The sequence below is a fragment of the Macaca thibetana genome, chromosome 7 (assembly GCF_024542745.1).
Source record: "Macaca thibetana thibetana isolate TM-01 chromosome 7, ASM2454274v1, whole genome shotgun sequence".
In the NCBI taxonomy this organism is placed as follows: domain Eukaryota; kingdom Metazoa; phylum Chordata; class Mammalia; order Primates; family Cercopithecidae; genus Macaca; species Macaca thibetana.
The window spans coordinates 126,840,810-126,863,466 of NC_065584.1; the positions used below are offsets into that span (position 1 = coordinate 126,840,810).

The following is a 22,657-nucleotide window of genomic DNA, read 5'->3' on the forward strand; positions in this document are numbered from 1 at the left end:
AAAAAAAAAAAAAAAAAAGAATACTTTTCTTAGGCTGGGCGCAATGGCTCATGCCTGTAATCCCACCACTTTGGAAGGCTGAGGTAGGCAGATCACCTGAGGTCAGGAGTTCAAGACCAGCCTGGCCAACATGCCAAAACCGCATCTCTACTAAAAATACAAAAATTAGCTGGACATAATGGCAGGGGCCTGTAATCCCAGCTACTCAGGAGGCTGTGGCAGGAGAATCACTTGAACCCAGGAGATGGAGGTTGCAGTGAGCCAAAATCCTGCCACTGCACTCCAGGCTGGGTGACAGAGCAAGACTCCATCTTAAAAAAATTTTAAAATTTTTTAAAAATTCGAAAAAAGCCTGTTGAGATTTTTATTGCAGTTGCATTGAATCAATATGGGAAGAATACATCTTGACAATATTGAGTCTTCCTATCCATGAAGTGGGGATGTTTCTCCATTTAAATAGGTGTCTTTTAATAAAAGTTTTATGATTTTCTCAATGACATCTTGAACATCTTTTTTTTTTTTTTTTTTTTGAGATGGAGTTTCATTCTTGTTGCCCAGGCTGGAGTACAATGGTGCAATCTCAGCTCACTGCAAACATCACCTCCCAAGTTCAAGCAATTTTCCTGCCTTAGTCTCCCAAGTAGCTGGGATTACAGCCATGTACCATCATGCCTGGCTACTTTTGTATTTTTAGTAAAGACAGGGTTTCACCATGTTGGTCAGGCTAGTCTCAAACTCCTGACCTCAGGTGACCCCCCACTCCTCGGCCTCCCAAAGTGCTGGGATTACAGGCATGAGCCACTGTGCCCAGCCTGCCTTGAACATCTTTTGTCAGATTTATTCCTAGGCATCTTTTAACAAAAATAGTTAAATAAAAGTCATTTTTGTTAGTGGCATCTTTCTTAAAATTGTACTCAGTTGCTCAGGTATAAACATGCATTTGACTCTTATATGCAATATATTTGCTAAACTAATAGTAATTCTAGTAATTTTTTTCTTTTTTTTTCTTTTTTTTTTTTGAGATAGAGTCTTGCTCTGTCACCCAGGCTGGAGTGCTCACTGTAACCTCCACCTCCCAGGTTCGAGTGATTCTCCTGCCTCAACCTCCTAAGTAGCTAGGATTACAGGTGCCCGGCACCACATCCGGCTAATTTTTGTTTTTTTTTTTGAGACGGAGTCTTGCTCTGTCTCCCAGGCTGGAGTGCAGTGGCTGGATCTCAGCTCACTGCAAGCTCCGCCTCTCGGGTCTACGCCATTCTCCTGCCTCATCTTCCCGAGTAGCTGGGACTACAGGCGCCTGCCACCTCACCCGGCTAGTTTTTTGTATTTTTTTGGTAGAGACGGAGTTTCACCGTGTTAGCCAGGCTGGTCTCGATCTCCTGACCTCATGATCCGCCCGTCTCGGCCTCCCAAAGTGCTGGGATTACAGGCTTGAGCCACCACGCCCGGCCTTAATTTTTGTATTTTTAGTAGAGATAGGGTTTCACCATTTTGTCCAGGCTGGTCTTGAACTCCTGACCTCAAGTGATCTGCCTACCTCGGCCTCCTAAAGTGCTAGGATTAAAGGCATGAGCCACTACTCCCAGCTGTAATTCTAGTAATTTGATTGTAGATCTGTAGATTCTATATTGTTATGTAGATAGATAATTTAGAAATAATGACAGGGCTGCCAAGTACCTTTTGCAGTAGCCTCATTCTTGTTCTATAGCACTGGCTAAACCCTTCAGCATAATGTTAAAGGTAAAGAAAATAACAGGAATCCTTTTCTGGTTCCCAATTTTAAAGAGAATATTTTTTTTTTTGAGACGGAGTCTCGCTCTGTCGCCCAGGCTGGAGTGCAGTGGCCAGATCTCAGCTCACTGCAAGCTCTGCCTCCCGAGTTTACGCCATTCTCCTGCCTCAGCCTCCTGAGTAGCTGGGAATACAGGTGCCCGCCACCTCGCCCGGCTAGTTTTTTGTATTTTTTAGTAGAGACAGGGTTTCACCATGTTAGCCAGGATGGTCTCGATCTCCTGACCTTGTGATCCGCCCGCCTCGGCCTCCCAAAGTGCTGGGGATTACAGGCTTGAGCCACCGCGCCCGGCCGAGAATATTCTTAATTTTTCACTGTTGAATAGATTCATAGATACCATTTATCATTAAGAAAGTCCCCCACTAGTCTTGCTGTGCCTTAAAAGATTTTTTGAAATCATAAATGGTTGTTGAACTTTATAAAATACTGTTCCCCATCTGTTGAGAAAATCATGTAATTATCCTCCTTTAAAAAGTTAATATGCAAAATTACATTAATTGAGTTTTCTAATGTTGACACCTGGCATTCTTTTTTTTTTTTTTTTTTTTTTTTTTGAGACGGAGTCTCGCTCTGTCGCCCAGGCTGGAGTGCAGTGGCCGGATCTCAGCTCACTGCAAGCTCCGCCTCCCGGGTTTACGCCATTCTCCTGCCTCAGCCTCCCGAGTAGCTGGGACCACAGGCGCCCACCACCTCGCCCGGCTAGGTTTTGTATTTTTGAGTAGAGATGGGGTTTCACCGGGTTAGCCAGGATGGTCTCGATCTCCTGACCTCGTGATCCGCCCGTCTCGGCCTCCCAAAGTGCTGGGATTACAGGCTTGAGCCACCGCACCCGGCGACACCTGGCATTCTTAGAAAAGCACATTTAGACCATATTAACGTTCTTATATATCACTGAATTTTGGTTTGCTAATCTTTTATTTAGGTTTTTTACTGTCTGCTCATAGATAGATCATAGCTTTATGAGATTGGCTTATTATTTATCTTTCTTGTGCTGTCCAATTTTGATAATATAAAATGAATGCAGAGGCCGGTCATGGTAGCTCACGCTTGTAATCCCAGCACTTTGGGGGGCTGAGGTGGGCAGTTCACTTGAGGTCAGGAGTTCGAGACCAGCCTGCCCAACATGGCAAAACCTGTCTCTACTAAAAATACAAAAATTAGCCAGACATGATGGTGCATGCCTATAATCCCAGCTACTTAGGAGGCTGATGCACGAGAAACGCTTGAACCCAGCAGGCAGAGCTCAGCTCAAACATTGCAGTGAACCAAGATCGCACCATTGCACTCCAACCTGGGCAACAAAGCAAGACTGTGTCTCAAAAAGAAAAAATGAATGCAGGATGTGCCTTGTTCTGAAAGAGACTGCATAAGATTAAAACTAAATGTTCCTTAAATATTTGGTAGCATTTTGCCAATGTTTAAAGGAAGATTTCTATCTACAACCTCTTTAATAATCATGGGATCATTTGAAATTGTTTTTCTTCTTGAGTCAGTGGTAATATTTATTTTTCTAGGAATTTGTAGTGATCCTATCTCAGAGGTGTTTGTTTTTGGCTTTAAAGTCAGTTTTGCTGAGTATTAGCGAAGGTACACAAGCTTTTGGGGCAAGGTTTGTGTTGTATATATTTTTATCTTTCTTTTACTTTCAGCAGTTCTATATTCTAATATCATGGGCATATTTCTTATAAACCGCTATGGCTTTTTAAGCAAACACATTCTAAAAACCTTTGTCTTTAAGCTAGAAATGTTAGTCTGTTTACATTGATGATAAGTATTAATATATTTTGGGTTCATTTCATTATCTTAACCATATACTTTGTATTGCCTTTTAAATGTTCTTTGTTTCTTTTATCTACCCTTCTTTTAAATTTATTATAAGTGGATTTTTTTCTTTTTTTCCTTTCTACTAATTTGAAAGATATAGACGATTTTTGTTTTTCCATTGATTGCCCCAAAAATGTTAACATACATATTAATCTTAGCAAAGTCTGAAATTAATCAATAATTTTATTTTTCTCTTAATATGAGAACCATAGAACATTTTAACCCTAAATACTCCTCTCCTAACTAATATGCCATTGTTATTATTCAGAATTTTAGTTCTTTCTTTTTCTGTTTTTTTGAGCTGGAGTCTTGCTCTGTCACCCAGGCTGAAGTGCAGTGGCGCCATCTCAGCACACTGCAACCTCTGCCTCCCAGGTTCAAGCAATTCTTCTGCCTCAGCCTCCCTAGTAGCTGGGATTACAGGCACCCACCACCACGCCTGGCTAATTTTTGTATATTTAGTAGAGACAGGGTTTTGCCATGTTGGCCAGGCTTGTCTCGAACTCCTGACCTCAGGCCATCTGCCCGCCTCAGCTTCCCAAAGTGCTGGGATTACAGGCATGAGCCACCACACCCTTTAAAGATAAAGGCCCTATCTTTATTTTTCAACCTTAAAATGAGAAATTATAATTTTTAATCCAGTCAATATTTGCTTAGATTTACACATGTTTACCAGTTTCTTTACTTACTGTTTTTGTTCTATCCTGTGTCTTAGATTGTTCCTTCTAGAATAATTTTACTTTTTCTTGAAGTACAATGTTTAGAAGTTCTCTCAGTAAGGGTCTATTTGTAGTAAGTAAGAACGCTGCATTTTTATTTGTATGAAATTTGCTGTCACTCTTGAAAAGTTTTCCTGTATAATCAGTCCTAGGTTGATGCTAGTACTATCTTCTGGCTTACACTGCTGTTGAGAAGCAGCAGTCTTTCTAATCAGTGTACCTTCACAGGCCATCTGTCTTTTTCTCTGACTCTTGGAGAACTTCTCTTTATCTATGGCATTCTGCAGTATAACTATGTTGTGCCTGATGAGCTCAAGTATTTGGAGGATCTCTTGCTGCTAAAAAGCATGGTAAATACATAGAAAAAGAAGAGAATTATCAGTAACAGGAAGAAAGGAACATTTATACAGAAAGGAAATATAATTACAACATATCACTTAGCTAAGAAGTAAACAATATTTACCTAATAACCCTAAAGTAAATAATGAATTTTGATTTTACCAAAAATTTTTTGTTTTGTCTTGAGACAGAGTCTCACTCTTTTGCCCAGGGTGGAGTGCAATAGCACAGTCTTGGCTCTCTGCAATCTTCACCTCCCAGGTTCAAGCTATTTTCCTGCCTCAGCCTCCTGAGTAGCTGCGGTTACAGGCATGCACCACCACGCCCGGCTAATTTTTGTAATTTTAGTAGAGACCGGGTTTCACCATGTTGGCCAGGCTGGTCTTAAACTCCTGACCTCAAGTGATCCACCCACCTCAGCTTCACAAAGTGCTTGGATTACAGGCATGAGCCACTGTGCCCAGCCTGATTTTACCAAAATTTATGACATAGTTATTTTGGGAAAATGGTGGGCAGAATATAGTACAAGAAGCCTAAATCTGATTCACAAAACAGAAGTTCTGGTACTTTGTAAAAATAACAAATTAGAATAATAAAATAAGCATATTAATTATTTTAAAATATGGGGTAAATACCAGTGAAAGAGCTAAAAGAATTAAAAGTGGCTGCCTCTGAGGAGAGGGATTTGGAGATGGAAAGAGGAAAGGAAAGAAACTGCTATTGCATTGCTTTACATGGTCTTTTGTATTATTTGTTTTTTGTTTGTTTGTTTGTTTGTTTGTTTTTGAGACAGAGTCTCACTCTGTCCCCCAGGCTGGAGTGCAGTGGTGTGATCTTGGCTCACTGCAAGCTCTGCCTCCCGAGTTCATGCCATTCTTCTGCCTCAGCTTCCCGAGTAGCTGGGACTACAGGCGCCTGCCACCATGCCCGGCTAAGGTTTTGTATATTTTGGTGGAGACGGGGTTTCACCATGTTTGCCAGGATGGTCTCGATCTCCTGACCTCATGATCTGCCTGCCTCGGCCTCCCACAGTGCTGGGATGACAGGCGTGAGCCACTGCTCCCAGCCTTATTATTTGCCAACGTGGCAAAACCCTGTCTCTATTAAAAATACAAAAATTAGCCAGGCATGGTGGTGTGTGCCTGTAATCCCAGATATTTGGGAGGCTGAGGCGGGAGAATTGCTCAAACCCAGGAGGTGGAGGTTGCAGTAAGCCGAGATCACGCCACTGCACTCCAGCCTGAGTGACAGAGCAAGACCCTATCTCAAAAATAAATAAATAAATAAATAACTAAAGTCATTGGTTTCAAACTTTAGTGAACACAAGACTGTCCTGGTGAACCTATTCCAAATGCAGAGTCCCAGACCCCTACCAAATCCTCAAGTAGGGATGGGCCCTGGGATGGGCCCTAGGAATTTGTATTTTCATCTGGCAGACCAGATGATTCTGATGCATGAAGTTCAAAGATCGCACTTCGAGAAGCACAGATTAGACAAAGACCATCAGGCGTTCATGAGCAGACAGGGAGACTAGGCGTCCTCCTAGCGGGCAAGCCACCAGGCCTGAGTTTCCTCCCATGTCAGCTCCCTGGTCTTACATTAGAGCTGCCTATTTAAGCACAGTGCAAGTTGAAAAAGCTGTGCTTTCTTATGAATATAATTCCCACACAACACACATTCATCTGCTTTCCCCATCCAGCACATTCTCCGCCCTAAAGGTCCTGAATTTGCAACAACAGATGTCTGCTCACTGCCACGGAGACCTACTCTTAACAGGGACTTCCATTTGCGGTCAAGTTACCTACCCTCTGCATCATTTTCACATAAGAGAGTCCCTAAATGACTGGTCAAGGTCTTTGAGGGGTGGGCCAGGGACATCAGGAGTGTGAAGGTGTCATCACCTCCAAACAATGGCATGGAGCAGATTCCTCCTATGCATTCAGTTACCTGTATAGGATTAGTATATCAGAAGGCCCCATGCTATAGCCTTTTGATCACCAGTGTCAAAGGCATGAACACCTTTTGCTGAGACGAAGTAAGCCTCTCTGTAACTATATTAATATTTTCTTTTTAGAGGAAGAATCCCAGCAAGGCTGATGAAGGTGCCCTAAGGGTCCTCAGGCCATTGCAGTCGATCCCGAGGCTGTCCTTGGAACTCTCTCTCCCCTCCTTGGCTCCCTCTCACAGTGTTGCTCCTAGACCACAGGCTCAGGGGCCTCCAGTCAAAGGTGCTGACTCTGACCATGACCTTTCTCTGGTCTGTTTTCATTTGCATGGTGTTGCTGAGGGTGGAAGAGCTATATAGGCTCCAGGCCATTCCCAAGAGGATTAGGCCTGGGCTGAGGATGCAGTGGGATAGAGGCAGCAGGGAAGGCCCAGCTCCACTCCCTGAGCACTCGTCATGCCCTACCTGCTGTCAGGATTCTTCTGTGACTGTGTGATCCGAGAGAGGGACAGGAGAAAATGCCCCTCAAGTTTGAGGAGCAGGATTTTGTTGTTCTCAAACAAAGATGTCTGGCCCAGAAGTGCCTCTTTGAAGATCATGTGTTCCCAGCAGGTGTTCAGGTCCTGGCCTCCCATGAGCTGAGCCACAAAACCAAGATTAAGGCCATCATGTGGAAAAGGCCAAAGGTAGGGATGGAGGGGATGGGGCTTCAGCAGCCAGCTCTTGGGGAACAAGAAGCCAAGTGGTCCAGAGCCAGAGGCCATGGATCTGTCCTCTGGGCAATTGACTTATCAAGGGTCTCTTTATCCAAGATACCTTTCTGCTTCCTCCTGAAACTGGAGATGTTATTTTCTATTCCTGAGCTAGAGATTATTATAACACTTTATGGGTCCCTGAAATCATAAATATTTTTAGGGAGCTAATGCACTGTAGTCGAATATCATATCTCTTTTTTCTTTTTTTCTTTTTTTTTTTTTTTTTGAGAGAGAGACTTGCTGTGTCACCCAGGCTGGAGTGCAGTGGCTTGATTATAGCTCACTGCAGCCTCAATCCCCCAGGCCCAAACAATGATCCCACTTCACACCTCAGCCTTCCGAGTAGCTGGGACCCCAGGCATGTGTCACCACCTTTTTATTTGTTTAAATAAATAAATTTATTTATTTATTTATAGAGATGGGGCCTCACTGTGTTGCCCAGGCTGGTCTCAAACCCCTGGGCTCAAACAGTCCTTCTACCTAGGCCTCCCAAAGTGCTGGGACTACAGGCAAGATCCATTTCACCTGGCCTCATGTCGCTTCTTCAGAGCAGGTGTTTTGGGGGTGGGAGAGTAGAGTGGTTAAAAGTACTAAGGCTCACAGTTTCAGGGAGAGTTCTGTGGAAGGTGGTGAACAGTAAAGAAATGGAAGGATGGAGACCTGCCTTCTTAATCTTTCACCTAACGCTTGTTCATTCATGTGCTGTCACTTCTGTTTAAGTGGAAAGGTCCGTGCTGAGCAGCCAGAGTCCTTACAGGATGAAGCAGTTTGCATCAGGCTACCTTATGGTGCAACCGATAAGCCCCTCGTGTCAACTTGAGTAGATGAAAGTGCCTGGGAGTGTGTAGCACAAGGCCCTTCTTCCTGCTTGGAGAGGCTTAGAGCTCCAAAAAGCGTTCACTGCATTTAGAGCAGGCGAGAAACTCTCTAGACCAGTAGGCTCTGAGGAGGGTGTATACAACCCAGTAGATCTGCAAGATGATCTGTTGGAGTGGATGAAAAAACTGTTAGAAGTATTTATATCTATTTTTTAAATAAACCATAAATTTCAGAATGGTTTTAGATTTACAGGAAAAAAAATGTGAAGATGGTACAGAGTTCTTATATACCTTGCAGTCATTTGTTCCTATTACCAACATCTTGCATTAGTATAGTACATTTGCTACAACTAATTAGCCAGTGTTAATATATTATTATTAGCTGAAGTCCATAATTTTTCTTAGTATTTTGTCTGATGTCCTTTTTCTGTTCCAAGATCCCACCCAATATACGACATTATGTTTAGTAGTAACATTTTCTTAGCCTTCTCTTGGCTCTGACAGTATCTCTGCCTTCCCTGGTGTTTTATGACCTTCACAGGTCAGGTATTCTGTAAAATAATGACCCTCAATTTACATTTGTCTGCTGTGTTTCTCCTTATGGGCTTAAGGGTTTGGGGGAGGAAGACCACAGGGTAAAGTGCCATTTTCATCACATTATATATCAAGGATGCAGGCAATAAACATGCCTTCTCATTGTTGGTGTTGACCTTGGTCATGTGGCTGAAGTAGTGCCAGTCAGGCTTCTCTACTGTGAAGTCACTTCTTCCCCTCTTTCCATACTATACTCTGGAAGCAAGACACTAAGCATAAGCCCATACTTAAGCAAGGGGGAGTTGTGCTCCACCCTCTTGAGGGCAGAGGATCTGCATCAATTATTGGGAATCATTCTGGAGCTTTGACTATTCTCCCCATTTATTTATTCAGTCACTTGTTTATATCAATAAGGATTCATGGATCTTGATTTTTAAGTCGTAATCCAATACTGCTTTATTTAGGTGCTCAGCTTGTCCCAGCTTTCTGCATTGGGAGCTCTCAGTTGGCTCCTGTGCCTATTTAACATGCCCTAATTGCTTGTGGGTTGTTTTTTTTTTTCCTTGAGCACTTTCTTACTTTCTGGCACTACCAGCTCATAATATGTATCTCCTGCCCCAGTCCTAGAATCAGTCATTTCTCTAAGGAGCACTGGTTTCTTTTATTGCAAAAGGTATTAGATATCAAGATCTGGTTGCTAAGTCTGCTTATTGCTACCGGAGTGTGATTGCTTCTGTTCCTCTCAGCTGATAGAGAAAGGAGATATGTGGGTGTACTAAGCCAGCGATCTACACATATCTATAATACTTCTATGTATAACCATCTCACATATCTGAAAATACTTCTATATAAAGCGATTTGTATCTATACTAAGCTAAACATGAGTTCACACTGACATATCTAAATATTTCTTGGCCTTGTGTGTTAATATAAAAGGAATTTTTAAAATTTTGAATTCCAGTTGTTCATTGCTGGTATATAGAAAACTAATTGGTATTTATATACTAACTTGGAATCTTGCAACTGAGTTATATTCACTTACTAGTTCCCAGTGGATTTTTTGGGGTCATTTGTTTGGAATTTTCTACATAGACAATCGTGTCATCTGTAAATATAGTTTTTTTTTTTTGTTTCCAACATTTATATCTTTCATTTCTTTTTCTTATCTTGTTGCATTAGCTAAGACTTCCAGTATGACACTGAATAGGAGAGGTACAAGGGGACATCTTGCTTTGTTCCCAATCTTAAGGGGAAAGCATCTAGTTTCTCACCCTTAAGTATGAAGTTAGCTGTTATTATTTTTGAAAGCGGATGATCGTTACCAAGTTGAGGACATTCTCCTCTCTTCCTAGTTAGCTGAGAGGTTTTTTTAAATCATGAATGGGTGTCAGATTTTGTCAAGGGCATTTTCTCCATCAATTAATATGGTTATATGATTGCTCTTCTTAGCCTGTTGATGTGGTAAATTACATTAATTGATTTTTGAATGTTGAACAAATCTTGTACCTCAAATAAATCCCACTTGGTCATGGTGCCTGTTTATACATTGTTATATTTGAGTTGCTCATGTTTCATTGAGGATTTTGCTTGTATGTTCATAACAGATATTGGTCTGTAGTTTTCCTTTATTACGATATCTTTTTCTGGCTTGCATATTAGGATAATGCTGGCCTGATAGAATGAGTTAGGAAGTGTTCCCTATGTTTCTATTTTATGGAACATATTGTGGAAAATTCATATTATTTCTTCCTTGAATATTTGGTAGAATTCACTAGTGAAACCATCTGATTCTGGTGCCTTGTTTTTTGGAGGGTTATTAATTATTGACTCAATATTCTTGATAGGTGTAGCACTATTCAGATTATCTAATCCTCCTCAAATGAATTTTGGTAGTTTTTATCATTCAAGAACTTTGTCAGTTTCACCTGTTATCAAATTTGTGGGCATGGAGCTGTCCATATATTTCTTTATTATCCCTTTAATGTCCAAAAGTTCAGTAATGATTGCAGGAGTCCTGCAGACCCCAGCTCCCACGACAGATGAATAACATACCAAGACACCGATATTTAGTGAAAGAGCAGCCAGGGGTCCAAGCCGCTCACAGACACTAAGGAAGGTGCTGTAAACAGTCAGCAGCCAAGGCCCTGACTAGCTGGCCCTATGGGCATTTATTTAGCACAGTTTTAATGACAAAGGCTTTGAGTCAACATACCTGTGGGTAATTAAGTGAATTCGCTGCCTTCAGCCAAACACTATGCAAACCTCTAGGCCTTCCCAGAGGGTTTGTGTTTGTATCCTATAAATTCATCTTAAAATTTTTCCCACCAGCCTGACTGAACTCCCACAAGTGATAACCTGTCATTCATTTTTGATATTAGTAATTTGTGTTTTCTGTTTTTCTTGTTTAGCATGGCTAGAGGTTTATCAATTCTATTGATCTTTCCAAAGAACTATTTTTGTTTTCATTGACTTTCTATTGTTTTCTTGTTTTTTATTTCATTTATTTCTGCTCTGATTTTTTATTATTTCTTTTCTTCTGCTTGCTTTAGGCTTAAATATCTCTTCTTTAGTGTCCTAAGGTGGAATATTGCTTACTGATTTTTCTTTTCTTTCTTTTCTAACTTTCGCATTTAATGCTATAACTTTCTCTTTAAACATTGCTTTTGTTGCATCCCACAAATTTTGATGTTATATTTTTATTTTCACTTAGTTGAAAATATTTTGTAAATTCTTTTGACATTTCTTCTTTGGCCCATGTGTTATTTAGAACTGCGTTGTTTGGTTTCCAAATAATTTGGGATTTTCAACTATCTTTTTGTTATTGATTTCAGGTATCATTCTACTGTGGTCTGTGAAGACACTTATGCTTTCTATTCTTTTAAATTGGTTGCCGGATGCAGTGGTGCACCCCTGTAATCCTAGCACTTTGGGAGGCCGAGGCAGGTGGATCATGAGGTCAGGAGTTTGAGACCAGCCTGACCAACATGGTGAAACCCCGTCTCTACTAAAAATACAAAAATTAGCCAGGCGTGGTGGCATGCATCTGTAATCCCAGCTACTCAGGAGGCTGAGGCAGGAAACTCACTTGAACTGGGAGGCAGAGGTTGCAGTGAGTGCTGAGATCACACCACTGCACTCCAGCGTGGATGACAGAGAGAGACTATCTCAAAAAAGAAAAATTTGGTTAAGGTGTATTTTATGGCTCAGAATGTGGTCTATCTTACTGACTTGTTGCATATGAGTTTGAGAAAATGGTTTATTCCGCTATTGTTGGATGTAGACTTCTATTAATGTCAATTTGATCCAGTTGGTTGATAGTGTTGTTCAGGTCAGCAATATCCGTATTGCTTTTCTGCCTGCCTGCTTGATCTATAATTACTGAAAGAGGGTGTTGACGTCACCAACTATAATACTGGATTTGTCTATTTCTCCTTTCAGTTCTATCACTCTTTGCCTCATGTATTTTGACACTCTTGTTAGGTGCACACACATTTAGGATTGTATGTCTTCTTGGAAAATTGACCAATTGATCTGTTCATCTATATGTAATGCTCTCCTTATCTCTGATAATTGTCCTTGTTCTGAAATCTGCTGTTTCTGAAATTAATACAACTACAACTTTCTTTTGATTATTGTTAGCATGATACATCCTTCCCTATGTATGAGTTTTTATATTTAAAATGGGTTTCTTGGCCAGGCATGGTGGCTCACGCCTGTAATCCCAGCACTTTGGGAGGCTGAGGCGGGCGCATGACCTGAGGTCAGAAGTTTGAGACCAGCCTGACCAACATGGTGAAACCCCATCTCTACTAAAAATACAAAAGTAGCCGAGTATGGTGGCACATGCTTGTAATCGCAGCTACTCAGGACGCTGAGGCAGGAGAATCGCTTGAAACCGAGAGGTGGAGACTGTGCCATTGCACTCCAGCCTGGGCTACAAGAGCGAAACTCTGTCTCAAAAAAATAAATAAATAAAGTGAGTTTCTTGCAGACAACATATAGTTGAGTCTTGTTTTTATCTACTTTTACAGTCTTTGCCTTTAAATTGGTGTTTTTTGATCATTCACATGTAAGTGATTATAATATAGTTAGATTACTACCTACATGTTTGTAACTGATTTCTATTTATTGCATTTGTTCTTGTCCCCTCCCCTTTTTCTGGGGCTTCTCTGGTTTAACTGAAAGGTTTTTTTTGTTTTTTGTTTCTTGTTTTTTGAGACAGAGTCTCGCTCTGTCGCCCAGGCCAGAGCACAGTGGCGTGATCTTGGCTCACTGCGAGCTCTGCTTCCTGGGTTCACACCATTCTCCTGCCTCAGCCTCCTGAGTAGCTGGGATTACAGGCACCCGCCACTACACCTGGCTAATTTTTTTTGTATTTTTTAGTAGAGATGGGGTTTCAACGTGTTAGCCAGGATGGTCTTGATTTCCTGACCTCCTGATCCGCCCGCCTCAGCCTCCCAAAGTGCTGGGATAACAGACCTGAGCCACCACACCCGGCTGAAAGTTTTATATTTTATCCTTTTACCTCCTCATTTTTGTCATCTTGTTTGTTTTTTTGGTTTTTGTTTTTTTTTTTTTTGAGACAGGGTCTGGCTCTGTCACCCAGGCTGGAATGCAGTGGCATGATCTTGGCTCACTGCAACTTCCGCCTCCTGGGCTCAAGCGATCCTCCCATCTCAGCCTCCTGAGTAGCTAAGACTACAGGTGCATGCCATGCCACCATGACCAACTAATATGTGTGTGTGTGTGTGTGTGTGTGTGTGTGTATATATATATATATATATTTTTTTTTTTTTTTTAAAGACGGGATTTTGCCATGTTGCCCAGGCTGGTCTCAAACTCCTGAGCTCAAGCAATCTGCCCACCTTGGCCTCCCAAAGTGCTGAGATTACAGGTGTGAACCTGTGGCACCCGGCCTTACCTCCTCTCTTGGTATATCAATTATATTTATTTTTTCCAATTCTAGTGGTCATACTAGAGTTTCCAGTATACGTTTTCAACTAAGTCCACCCTCAAATAACTCTATACCATTTAGTTTGTAGTATGGGTATTTTATAACAAAGTATTACCATTTCCTTCCTTCCTTTGCTTATGACATTACTGTCATTCGTTTCACTTACCTGTATGCTATAATTGCTCAGCACATTATTTTTATTATAATTTTAACTAAGTTACCCTTTAGATTAAGAATTTATTTTATCTTCATTTATTTCCTCTCCAGTGCTCTTCCTTTCTTTATGTGGGTCCAAGTTTCTGATCTATATCATTTTTCTTCTCCCTAAATAACTTCTTTCAACATTTCTTTATGGCAAGTCTGCTGGCAATGAATTTCCTCTACTTTTGTTTGTCTGATTAAGCTGCAGAATAACAATATTAATAATATCATTACCAAAATAATTCCTGAAAACAGTGTAGTCTTTCCATAGGCTTTCTTCTTTCACCTTTCATTTAAAATGGTTTTAAATAGTTGTTCATTGCCCGAACACTATAGGCAATATATTACATACTTTACATCCTCCCTTTAATCAGCATGTACTTTGTTGGGCTTTTTTGTTGTTGTTGTTGTTGTTTTGTTTGTTTGTTTTGACAGAGTCTCACTCTGTCGCCCAGGCTGGAGTGCAATGATGCGATCTTGGCTCACTGCAACCTCTGCGTCCAGGCTCAAGCAATTCTCCTGCCTCAGCCTCCTGAGTAGCTGGTACTACAGGCATGAGCCACCACGCCTGGCTAATTTTTATATTTTTAGTAGAGAGGGGATTTCGTCATGTTGGCCAGGCTGGTCTTGAACTCCTGGCCTCGTGATCCACCCACCTCGGCCTCCCAAACTGCTGCGATTACAGGTGTGAGTCATTGCACCCAGCCATCATGTAGTTTTAAATCTACAAATAACGATATACTAACTACTTATTCCCAGTTCTTATGTTAATGTCCTTCTAAACCTTCTGGTTGTCTGAAAGTTATTCTTTAGTATATTCCTTAGGAAGAGCTTCTGGGAACAATATTCCCTGAATTCTTATGTATTAGAAACAGTTTGCCCACATCCCTTATTCTTGAAATGAATAAAAGAAGTCATGTTGTATATAAATCCTTGGTTCACATTTTCTTTCCTTGAGCATCTTAAATATACTGCTCCAATTGCTTCTGGCGTAAAAAAAAAGAAGTCTTTACTAAGAATACGAAAACCAGCCAGGCGTGGTGGCACACATCTGTAGTCCCAGCTACTCGGGAGGCTGAGGCAGGAGAATTGCTTGAACCTGGGAGACGGAGTTTGCAGTGAGCCGAGATGGCACCACTGCACTCCAGCCTGGGTGACACAGTGAGACTCTGTCTCAAAAACAAAACAAAACACTGAATCTATATTTTATTTTAATTAATTTATTATTATTATTATTTTGATTCTCCTGTCTCAGCCTCCCAAGTAGTTGAGATTACCTGTCACCATGCCTGGCTGATTTGTGTATTTTTAGTAGAGACAGGGGTTCACTATGTTGGCCAGGTTGGTCTCGAACTCCTGACCTCAAGTGATCCACCCGCCTTGGCCTCCGAAAGTGCTGGGATTACAGGCGTGAGCCACCGCGCCCGGCCGACACTGCCCTAACTCTCAAAGTGCATCCTTACTCGGATAGTATGACAGTGTGGGAAGCAGCATGGGACAATATAAAAAGGAGACATGCATCTGGCTTCTGCCACTTACTAGCTGTTTGTCTTTGCACGAGTTTCTTAACCTCGCTGGGCCTCACTTTCATTATCTGAAAAATAAGAATGATAGTATTCCCTTCATAGGGCCGAATGGAATACTATCAGGAACACTACATAATGGAACTCCATAAATAATAGCTACTGAAGCCGGGCGCGGTGGCTCACACCTGTAATCCCAGCACTTTGGGAGGCCGAGGCGGGCGGATCACGAGGTCAAGAGATGGAGACCATCCTGGCCAACATGGTGAAACCCCATCTCTACTAAAGATACAAAAATTAGCTGGGCGTGGTGGTGCATGCCTCTAGTCCCAGCTACTTGGGAGGCTGAGGCAGGAGAATCACTTGAACCCCAGAGGCAGAGGTTGTGGTGAGCCAAGATCACACCACTGCACTCCAGCCTGGGGACAGAGTGAGACTCTGTCTGAAAAAAATAAATAAATAAATAAATAAATATTCTATATATACACACACTATTATTATTACCTGGTCATTTCCTTTTCGTTTCACAGGAAATTTGCGAGAATCCCCGATTTATCATTGATGGAGCCAACAGAACTGACATCTGTCAAGGAGATCTAGGTAGGAAAGTGCCTCATATCAGATCCTGCCAGATGATCAAGGGGTGATTACAAGGTGTGATCCCTTTCCAGGAGGTAAAGGGACAATCTGTTCTTGCTTCTAGTAACTTTTTGGAAGATTTTTTATAACAGTTGCTTTATGGTCGTTTACATGCTGGCGATGGCTTCGTTTCGTCCTATATGCCTCTTTCGCACTCTGCCATGCATCACAGGGGGTATCTGCATCCTGTGGCCTCCTCTCCAGCATCTCAAGGACACTTACATACCCCACTCAGCATGACAAAAGCCCTGCTTTTCCCTGTACCCGTCTTTCTTGGAAGACAGCTCTCTGACTGTGCACCAAGCATGCCCCTTGGGCATGGAGACTCTAGATACACACAAAAGGCATCGCCAAGGAAAGCACTTGTAACTGGAACCCCTGTTTAAATTGCCCCAGCACAGCTCCGTATTAAAGGAGTCTTTCAACAAAGATGGCATCTGCCATGTAGATGAGCATCTAATTTTCTCTTTGGTTAGCTTGGCTGCTCTATCTGATCTTCCTCTCTCTCGACCTCTTGTTCAGAAAGTATTGTCTTTGGTGTGGACTATAAGCAAGCTCTGTGAAGTAAAATTGGAGAGAACATCAACAAACAATTTAAATTTGAGGAAAAGGGGCACCCAAGACCAAATGAAAGGAATTTGTCTTATTTCGTTCCAGAAAGGGAGGCTGAGAAGAAATCAGATGAATATCTGGGTTCCTGCACCTGGGGGAAGGCTTCCTGCAGAGCCCTGGACATAATACTCTGGGACCTTCAAACCAATACACTCTTTCCAAGGAAAGACTGGCTGCTTCCGAGGAGGGTAGGGGAGGGTGGCTGCAGGCAGCTCTCGTCTCCCCTGCACACTCTCAGTTGCATTTCACTTAACCCATCCTCCTTAGAAGGCAGCTCTATGACCAGGTACACCCCCTATTACACACACACACACACACAGAGAGAGAGAGAGAGAGAGAAAGAGAGAGAGCAAGAGCGCAAAGTGTTACCTCCAACTACATACAGTACTCTGTCAGAAAAGAACTCTAGAGAGTAAGAAAATGTCCCGCTCTCATTCCGTTGCCGGCAATGCCTCACTGCCCCCTAGAGACCGGTTCCAGGGCAGCTGCCTACCTGGCCTTCCTTCCAGTACCAATCATCTTGGTGGATGGTTCTCTGATGCTCAGTCTTCGCTGAGGTCGGAAGAGGAATTGGACTCACATTGCAAAGGCACGGGGCAGGGCGGATTTCCTACAGGTGTTAGGAAGAACAGCCCGGTTATGATCACCTACTGCTCTGTCTCCATTGAGGCCTAAAAAGGAAGTGAGTTTATACTGCAGTTGGAGGAACTGCCTGCAGCCTTGAGGAAAATGTCTAGTCACAGGGAGTAAGTTACCTGTTGATCATATTGTCAAGGAATTCCTGTCCAGTTCTCCTTCCCTGGGTTGACACCTCTGTAAGGTCAGATCTGGAAGTAGGACAGTGGGCACCAGGGAAGTGGAGTGGCTGGCTGGGATTGGGGCTTTTTCTTCCCAGGAGGAGCAGGACTGCTCACAATCTGTGCCCTGTGTCTGCCTGCAGGGGACTGCTGGTTTCTCGCAGCCATCGCCTGCCTGACCCTGAACCAGCGCCTTCTTTTCCGAGTCATACCCCATGATCAAAGTTTCATCGAAAACTACGCAGGGATCTTCCACTTCCAGGTGAGGTAATGAGAGTGTAGTTAAGAGGGTCAGCTGCAGGACACCCACCGCTGGTCTCCTGGTCTTGACTTCCCAGAAGCTGGAGGAAACTTTCCACCCATCTAACCCCAGCAGCAACAGTGGGCATGGACCCCCTTAAGGCTTCAGGCCTGGGAGGAAGCAGTTGCTCTTATCTCTGGATCCCTAATCCCTCCCCCACCACCTTCCACTATGTCCCAGAAAGGCAGGAAGACGTCCTGTTTACTGTGGGTCTATTTTTGTCTTTGCAGCTGTCTGGCTGCCGTTACTGCCTGCAGCGCTTCTCAAGTAGGTCCCTAAGATACTAGCCCCGGGACACCACAGGACCCTTCAGGTTGTACAGGAACCCCTGTCCAGGGCTCCTGTGTACTTCTTCCTCTCTAAGGCATGGCAGTACCGAGGCTATCACGCCTCTCTTCCAAGCCCTGGAAGAAGAGTCTGCTTAACCTGGGGATCAGGCTTCTTGTCTGCCCTAGAACTGAGTCCGATGGTTCTAGAATCCATCCAGTTACTGGAAGTTTTCTGAGTGCCAGTCATCTTGGCATAGAGCTAGTGCTAGAGCAGAACCAAACTGAGTTCTACCTGTGAGGGTCTCGTAGGTTCTGGGATGCTGGGGAGTCAGCCTGTCTCCAGCCTCAAAGGCTCCCTCATGTCCCAGGATGACCCACGTTACCAGTTCTTGCTCTGCTGATCTTGCACCTCAGCACAGAAGGCCTCAGAAAAGGTCTATCCCCAGGCTCAGACTCCCCCTCCTGCTGCCTTGGGAACATGGCACATTTAAAGGGTCTTAGATCTAAAGGGCCTTAAACACAAATATCAGATAGATTTCTGTTCTCTTTTCAATGAGGGAGAAAGTGCCATTGAAAAGGAGACTAAACTGCATTTGGCTCTTTTCAGTTCAAACTGATTCATTCAAAAAAGAGCAACATCCAAACTTGAAATGATTGGACAATGTTCCTGCTACAGCTAGAATAGATTCTGGGTCACTTTGTTCCTCCATTTCAATCCTTGTTCTTCAGTTTGGCATCAAGAAATACCTAAATCAAGGCTAGGAGTGATGGCTCCCGCCTGTAATTCCAGCACTTCGGGAGGCCGAGGCAAGCGGATCACGAGGTCAGGAGATCGAGACCATCCTGGCTAACGCGATGAAACCCCGTCTCTACTAAAAAAATACAAAAAATTAGCCGGGCGTAGTGGTGGGCGCCTGTAGTCCCAGCTACTCGGGAGGCTGAGGCTGGAGAACGGCGTGAACCCAGGAGACGGAGCTTGCAGTGAGCCGAGATTGCGCCACTGCACTCCAGCCTGGGCAACAGAGTGAGACTCTGTCAAAAACAAACAAACAAGCAAAAAACCTAAATCAGTACAGTGCTTTCACTGCATAGTTCCCAACCCTGGCCACATTGAATCAGCTGGGGGCACCTGAGAGCACTGACAGCCAGGCCCTGCCCCCGACCTGCTGAGCAGGAGAATGAAAATCTTACATCTTAAGACACTCATGGAGCACCTACTGTACCCATTACAGGGCTGGACTCTGTGGAAGACATGAAGTGTATGTAACTCACTTCCAGCCCTCGAAAAGCACACAGTCCAGTTAGAGACAGATTCACACACCCCAAACCAGAATAGGATGAACAGGCACCCAGATGCAGAGTTTAGGAAATGATGCTGCTTTGGGATCCAAGAACCCCCTGAGGAATGTGGAGGAAGGACACATTTCCTAACAGTAATTTGAGTATGTGACTCTGTGCTTGACGCTTCTGTGCAGTTCTGGCGCTATGGAGAGTGGGTGGACGTAGTTATTGATGACTGCCTGCCAACCTACAACAATCAACTGGTTTTCACCAAGTCCAACCACCGCAATGAGTTCTGGAGCGCTCTGCTGGAGAAGGCTTATGCTAAGTAAGCAACACTTTGGAATGTGAGATGGGACTAGAGGTGAGAAAGGGGGTTGCAAAATCCAGCCAAGGCCTCACTCACAGGAAGAGGCATGTGCCTCTGTACACGCATATGTGTGGGTGTTGGTGTCCAACTGTGACCCAAAGTTAGGGATCAGTTCCAGGCAGCAACAGCTCTAATTAAAAACATTACATTTACTAGTAGAAATGAAGATTTGCCTAGAAGACCTTTAGCTTGAGCTTACCAAGGCGAGTTCTTTCATTGCGCCTCCGTGGTGGCATTGCAAGTCTTGGATCAGAGCATCGTATCTCTGGAACTCAGATCCCAGGGTCTTGCTTGGCTCAACCTCACGTGCTTATAGCAGATTTATAAAACCATGTTGTCTCTCAACTTAAAAGCTCACCCCAGATGCTAATAATGGATTTAAAAAATTTTTTTGAAACAAGGTCTCACTCCGTAACGCAGGCTGGAGTGCAGTGGTGCAGTCACGGCTCACTGCAGCATTGACCTTCAGGGTTCAAGGTGCTCTTCCCACCTCAGCCTCCCAAGTAGCTGGGACTACATGTGGGCATCACCATGCCCAGTTAATTTTTGTAGAGACAGGGTTTTGCCATGTTGCCCAGACTGGTCTCGAACTCTTGGGCTCATGCAATCCACCAGCCTCGGCCTCCCGAAGTGCTGGGATTGCCGGTGTGAGCCACCACACCGGCAGCTGCTAATGACTTTAATGCAGCCCTTCCTCAAGGTTCAGGATGTAGTGAAAATAGCTCTCAGGAAGTGGGAATAGCTGGGTTTCAATCCCAGTGCCTCTGGCTCTCTGTGGTCTTGGGTGGGTCACTTAGCCTCTTGAGCTCAGTTTCTTCGTTTATGAAGAAAGGGAATCGTTTCCACCCCATTAGCTCACAGGGTTAATGTGGAATTGATGAAAGAACATCACAGCATCCAAGAGGTAAAGTTCTGGTGGCAGTGGTACCTGGGCTTTGTTTCCTGGAACTCTGTGACCCCAAATTGGTCTTCATCCTCTTTCTAAGGCTCCATGGTTCCTACGAAGCTCTGAAAGGTGGGAACACCACAGAGGCCATGGAGGACTTCACAGGAGGGGTGACAGAGTTTTTTGAGATCAGGGACGCTCCTAGTGACATGCACAAGATCATGAAGAAAGCCATCGAGAGAGGCTCCCTCATGGGCTGCTCCATTGATGTAAGTCTGGGGTATGGGGCACAGGGCAGGGAGCTCCAAGTGTCAGGAAGCCTTTTACCCAATGAAGGGCAGCACAGAGCTTTTGTGTGGGACAGAGTGCATGTTTCATTTGAGGAAGCAGGAACTGGCTGTCAACTTTGAGGACTGGGCATTTCTCAAGGGAGAACAGTTCTTGGGGATTTTCAATAAAGACACTAGTCAGGGACATTTCAAGCTCTGGAATGTCAGTGGAAATCAGTCCAGAGGCCTGTGTCAGTGGAGGCCTCCCTTGCTGATGCTCCTCAGTCTCAGCACGCTCCCATTAAGCTGGTCACATACTTGGCTGTGGACCTGAGCCCCCCATTTCCCTAAGAAAGCCTCCCAGTCACTGCACTTTCACCACACCCCCCACTTGGGACGTGGGCTTTGTGTTGTTACCTGGGAGAAGCTAAACCCGCAGCCCCTTTCAGTGCAAAGAAATGCTGTGAACTGAGACAGGAGCCAAGGGTAGGGAGATGGCCACCCGTGGCCAGGCCTCCTTCAGGGGGCATGTCTTCCCTGAGGGCTGCTCAGTATATTGCTATGATAGGCTTAGTGGTTTCCATCGGGGAGGATGGGGTCCAAGCTGAATTCCTGTCCCTTTCTCCCCATAACACGCCCGGTGGAGCTTGGAAGATGAGTTAGCACACAACAGCATGGATGAACTTTTTTTTCCTGTATCATTTTTCTCCATCTTTCCTCCATTCGTGCTCTGTTGATCTCTCCTCTCTCCCTTTGTCTGTCCCATCTCTTCCTCCTCTCTCCTTCCCTTTCCACCCTTCTGTATTTGTTCTTTCCCTCTCCTGGGTTGTTCCCTGCTCTCTCTGTTGGGCCTCAGGATGGCACGAACATGACCTATGGAACCTCTCCTTCTGGTCTGAACATGGGAGAGCTGATTGCACGGATGGTGAGGAATATGGATAACTCGCTGTTCCGGGACTCAGACCTCGACCCCAGAGCCTCAGTTGAAAGACCGACCCGGGTGTGTATGCCTCCGATTATCAGGACTGACCATCCCTCCAACCCACACGACCCCGCCCTGCCAGTGTCAGACTCCCCTCAGCAGCCAGGGCCTTACCCACACACCCCTACCTGCCTCCTCCCAAGGGTCTGGGTTGAAATAACTTGCTCAGCCAAGGCTCCTGAAGAACGTGCAAGAACCAGGATTTTGGAGGGAATCTCTGCTGGAGTTTCTGCATATTCCATGGTCCAGGCAGTTCCTCTTATAACGAACTATCAGACAGAAATAGCAGAGAGACTTAAATTATTTTAAATTACTTTTCCTCTTCTAATGTATTCATTTATTCATTCAGCACTTATTTTTGAGCTCCTACTATGCTCCAGGCACTCCTCTAGCAAAGCAAATTCTCTCCTCTTTTTCAGTATTTGTGGAAAAAGCAAGGTCTCCCTCTTGTAGCGTTTATATTCTAATACTTTCATAAGTTATACCTGCTCACTGGAGAATACTGAGCCATACAGAAAAACACAGAAGAAAATTTCACGTATATTTTTCCCCATGTAAAGATAACCACTCTTAACACCTAGTATATGCTCTTCCAGGATTTTTCTATGCACACACTGAATCTGTATTTTTATTTTTTAAATGTTTTCATATTGTATGTACCTCTTTGCAGCCTGCTTTTTTCAGTTAGTTTGATTTTTTTTTTTTTTTTTTTTTTTTTTTGGAGACCAAGTCTCGCTCTGTTGCCTAGGCTGGATCGCAGTGGTGCCATCTCGGCTCACTGCAACCTCTGCTGCCCAAGTAAAAGTAATTCTCCTGCCTCAGCCTCCTGACATAGCTGGGATTACAG

At 43.8% G+C, this 22,657-nt stretch overlaps 1 protein-coding gene across 4 annotated transcripts in view; it reads left to right on the forward strand.

The window, feature by feature from the left end:
• The window catches only part of CAPN3 (calpain 3), a 58,644-nt gene that overhangs the window by 13,507 nt on the left and 22,480 nt on the right, over positions 1–22,657 (forward strand). For all 4 annotated transcript variants that reach the window (XM_050799429.1, XM_050799428.1, XM_050799430.1 and 1 more), the window contains 5 exons: positions 15,935–16,004; positions 17,596–17,714; positions 19,498–19,631; positions 20,660–20,828; positions 21,685–21,828. In XM_050799429.1, the coding sequence (XP_050655386.1) occupies positions 15,935–16,004; positions 17,596–17,714; positions 19,498–19,631; positions 20,660–20,828; positions 21,685–21,828 (636 nt within the window). The remainder of the gene's footprint in view (positions 1–15,934; positions 16,005–17,595; positions 17,715–19,497; positions 19,632–20,659; positions 20,829–21,684; positions 21,829–22,657) is intronic.